At 53.8% G+C, this 3,959-nt stretch overlaps 1 protein-coding gene across 10 annotated transcripts in view; it reads left to right on the top strand.

Moving 5' to 3' along the window:
- The window catches only part of NPRL3 (NPR3 like, GATOR1 complex subunit), a 60,923-nt gene that overhangs the window by 40,197 nt on the left and 16,767 nt on the right, over window positions 1–3,959 (top strand). For all 10 annotated transcript variants that reach the window (XM_037732337.1, XM_037732338.1, XM_037732339.1 and 7 more), the window contains 2 exons: window positions 816–953; window positions 2,353–2,509. In XM_037732337.1, coding sequence (XP_037588265.1) covers window positions 816–953; window positions 2,353–2,509 — 295 coding nt within the window. The remainder of the gene's footprint in view (window positions 1–815; window positions 954–2,352; window positions 2,510–3,959) is intronic.

Below are 3,959 nucleotides of genomic sequence, written 5' to 3'. Positions count from 1 at the left end.
GGCAGAGTCTCACTCTGTCTCCAGGCTGGAATGCAGTGGTGTGATCTTGGCTCATGTTGCAACCTCTGCCTCCCAGATTCAAACAATTCTCCTGCCTCAGCCTCCCAAGTAGCTGGGACTATAGGCACACACCACCGTGCCTGGCTAATTTTTGTATTTTTAGTAGAGACGGGATTTCACCATGTTAGCCAGGATGGCCTTTCGAGTAGGTCTTACTGGGCACAGTGGCTCACACCTGTAATCCCAGAACTTTGGGAGGCTGAGGCAGGTGGATCATGAGGTCAGGAGTTTGAGACCAGCCTGACTAAGATGGTGAAATCCTGTCTCTACTAAAAATACAAAAATTAGCTGGCGCTGTGGTGGGCACCTATAATCCCAGCCACTTGGGAGGCTGAGCAGGAGAATTGCTTGAAGCCAGGAAGCGGCCGTTGCCATGAGCCAAGATCATGCCACTGCACTCCACTCCAGCCTGGGTGACAGAGCAAGATTCTCTCTCAGAGAAGAAGGTGAGGGGTGTGTCTCACTGTGCCCAGGGTGGTCTCGAACTCCTGGGCTCTCGAGTGATCCTCCCACTTTGGCCTCTCAAAGTGTTGGGATTGCAGGCATGAGCCACCACACCTGGCCGTATTTTCTTTTCTTAAACATAATGAGATCTTAAGAGATGCTCTCTTGCCCAGGTCTCCACCTGCAGTTTCCTCTAAGCAGCAGGGGAATCAGCACTGTAGCGCAGGATGTTTTCTGATCTGTGTGCATGGTTGGAAAGTGTGTGTGAATCGGTGGACAGTGTCCATGGTAACAGCGCCCACTCTCTGCAGCCTGTGCACGTCGGGCGTGGTTCGGCTTCACATCAACAGCTGGCTGGAGGTGAGCTTCTGCCTGCCCCACAAGATCCACTATGCGGCCTCCAGCCTGATTCCCCCAGAGGCCATCGAACGGAGCCTGAAAGCCATCCGGTGAGTGCCTAGCTCCATGTGCTCACTGGCTGTCAAGGCCCTTCCTGTTAGCGTCTGCCTGAGATTTTACCATTTACTTTGTTCCCCAAATTCTCTTTCCTCTTCCTGCTGCGGAAGCTGGCGGGTGGGGCTCGCTGTTTATAGAAGTCAAAACACATAGTTTTGTGTCCACTTGTGTCTAGAAATGACCAATTCCAGGTTTCTCCTGGGCCCTGCTGGCGCCACCTCAGGCCTGGGCAGGGCAGCCTGGATGTGGGGCTGAGTGTCCTGGGGGAGGCTGCATGGCTGGAGGGACTTCATCTTGATGGTGTTGCCTCCGCCCCAGCCTTCTGCATTTCAGTCAGCACTTGTGGAATCTCAGTTACTTTCTTTTTATGAAACAGAGTTTCGCTGTTATCGCCCAGTCTGGAGTGCAGTGGTGTGATCTTGGTTCACTGCAACCTCCGCCTCCTGGGTTTAAGTGATTCTCCTGCCTCAGCCTCCTGAGTAGCTGGGATTACCAGTGCCCACTGCCATGCCTGGCTAATTGTTTTGTATTTTTAGTAGAGATGGGGTTTCACTGTGTTGGCCTGGCTGATCTTAAATTCCTGACCTCAGGTGGTCCACCCGTCTCGGCCTCCCAAAGTGTACTTTCTTAATTTGATTTTCTTTTTCTTTTTCTCTCTTTTTTTTTTTTTTTGAGATGGAGTTTTTGCTCTTGTTACCCAGACTGGAGTGCAATGGCGCGGTCTTGGCTCACTGCAACCTCCGCCTCCTGGGTTCAGGCAGTTCTCCTGCCTCAGCCTCCTGAGTAGCTGGGATTACAGGCACGCACCACAATGCCCAGCTAATTTTTTGTATTTTTAGTAGAGACGGGGTTTCACCGTATTGACCAGGATGGTCTCGATCTCTTGACCTCATGATCCATCCGCCTCGGCCTCTCTCTTTTTTTTTGAGATGGAGTCTTGCTCTGTTGCCCAGGCTGGAGTGCAGTGGTGCAATCTCACCTCACTGCAGCCTCCGCCTCCCAGGCTCAAGGGATTCTCCTGCCTCAGCCTCCCAAGTAGCTAGGATGCCAGGTGGGTGCAATCACATCTGGATAATTTTTGTATTTTTAGTAGAGATGGTATTTCACCATGTTGGCCAGAGTGGTCTCGATATCCTGACCTCAGGTGACCCACATACCTCGGCCTGCCAAAGTGCTGGGATTACAGACATGAGCCACTGTGCCCGGCCAGTCCTAGGCAGATTTTGTGAAGGCCTTCGAACATACCACTGCCCTTCTGTCTGATCACTCTCTTGGCTCTTCTCTCTGCAGTTGAGGGCTGGGGGGCTCCAGCTGCACGTTTGTGTCTCAAGTGCATACGTGTGCAGGGAACCCTGCACTTTGTGTGTTCCATGACAGGATACTGTTTTTCAGCCCGTACCATGCCCTGCTGCTGCTCAGTGACGAGAAGTCCTTGCTGAGTGAGCTTCCTGTCGACTGTTCCCCTGCCCTAGTGCGGGTGATCAAGACCACATCTGCTGTGAAGAACCTGCAGCAGCTAGCCCAGGATGCGGACCTGGCCTTGCTGCAGGTATAGCTCTGGGGGCCCGGATGGGTGGCATGTGGCAAGTGCTGGGGCATCAGGAAAGCCAGGCTGCCTGCCACGCTGCATCCACAGGGGCTCCATCCAGCTGAGAGCACAGCACTGCCCACCATGGGGCGGTGCCAGTTCCTGGGATGGCTGGAGTTTTTGGCATCTGAGTGATACCTGGGTTCAGGGCTTGCCTTGTGAGCCATGGGACTGACTTCTTCCTCTGTCTCAGGGAGGTAAGGCGAGTCTGTAAGAGAAAGGACTGGGGTGCTCCTAGTCCTGGAGGTTGAGACACCAGAGCTAGGGTGTGGGCAGGGCAAGAGCGGGTAGGGTCATGGGGGTCTCACAGACGGGCATGAACAAGCATATGGGAACTGAGGGCAGGAAGCTTGGACACAGGGCTCTCCCGTGTGCAGAACAAAGACCTAACCTGGTAGCCTTACCCCCCTTACATGCATGTGTTGACCTGTGCACTCTGCAAGATGCCACTTCCTTGCTGAGCCACATGCTTATGGGCCTGTCCTTGCAGAAGGCTGCCCTTTCTGAATAGGTGGAGGGCCCCTCAGCCTTGTCTGTGGATCTGGTTGGAGTGTGGGTGGAGTATGGGAGGGAAAGCACAGGGAGGGCTGGGCATGGTGGCTCATGCCCGTCATCCCGGCATTTAAGGAGGCCAAGGCAGGCGGAGCGCTTGAGCCCAGGAGTCTGAGACCAGGCTGGGCAACATGGCAAAACCCCATCTCTAGAAAAAATACAAAAATATTATCTGGGCATGAGGGTGCGTGCTTGAAGTCCCAGCTACTTTGGAGTATGAGGTGGGAGGGTCACTTGAGCCTGGGAGGCAGAGGTTGCAGTAAGCTGAGATCGTGCCACTGCACTCCAGCTTGGGCGACTCTGTTTCCAAAGAAAAAGGGAAAAAGAAAAGCACAGGGAGAAATGAGAAACGGGCTGCCAATGGCTGGCCAACAGGCCATGGGGTCAGCTGTGTCTGCCAGCCATGTGGGTGGCGCCCTCGTCTGGCGGTGGTGTGCACAGCATAGTCACCAGGGGGCAGCAGAGGCCTGGCACAGGAAACCCCAGGCAGGCTGCTGAGGAACACAGGCGTGAGGCATGTTCTTTTGGCCAGTGAAGCAGGTCTTTGCTTCTTAGCACGTTAAGGGAACTTGTCCAACAAGGCCTCTCAGGCCACGTTTCCCTGAAAGCAGCCTTTTTAGATTCTGTCTCTGAGAGGGAGAGTCTCTCCCTCCTGTGTATCCCAGGACCCTTTATCCATCCTCTGTGAAAGTACTTACCACATTGTGCCTTTGTATTTCTTTTTTCTTTTCTGAGACAGGGCCTTGCTGTGTCTCCCAGGCTGGCATGCAGTGGTGCCATCATTGTTCACCCAGGCTCCAGCATTGTCCCAAGTAGCTGGGACTACAGTATGCGCCTGGCCACATTTTTTTTTTTTTTT

Source organism: Cebus imitator, unplaced genomic scaffold (genome assembly GCF_001604975.1).
Source record: "Cebus imitator isolate Cc_AM_T3 unplaced genomic scaffold, Cebus_imitator-1.0 Scaffold444, whole genome shotgun sequence".
In the NCBI taxonomy this organism is placed as follows: domain Eukaryota; kingdom Metazoa; phylum Chordata; class Mammalia; order Primates; family Cebidae; genus Cebus; species Cebus imitator.
This window is presented reverse-complemented; position numbering and strand designations above follow the sequence as displayed.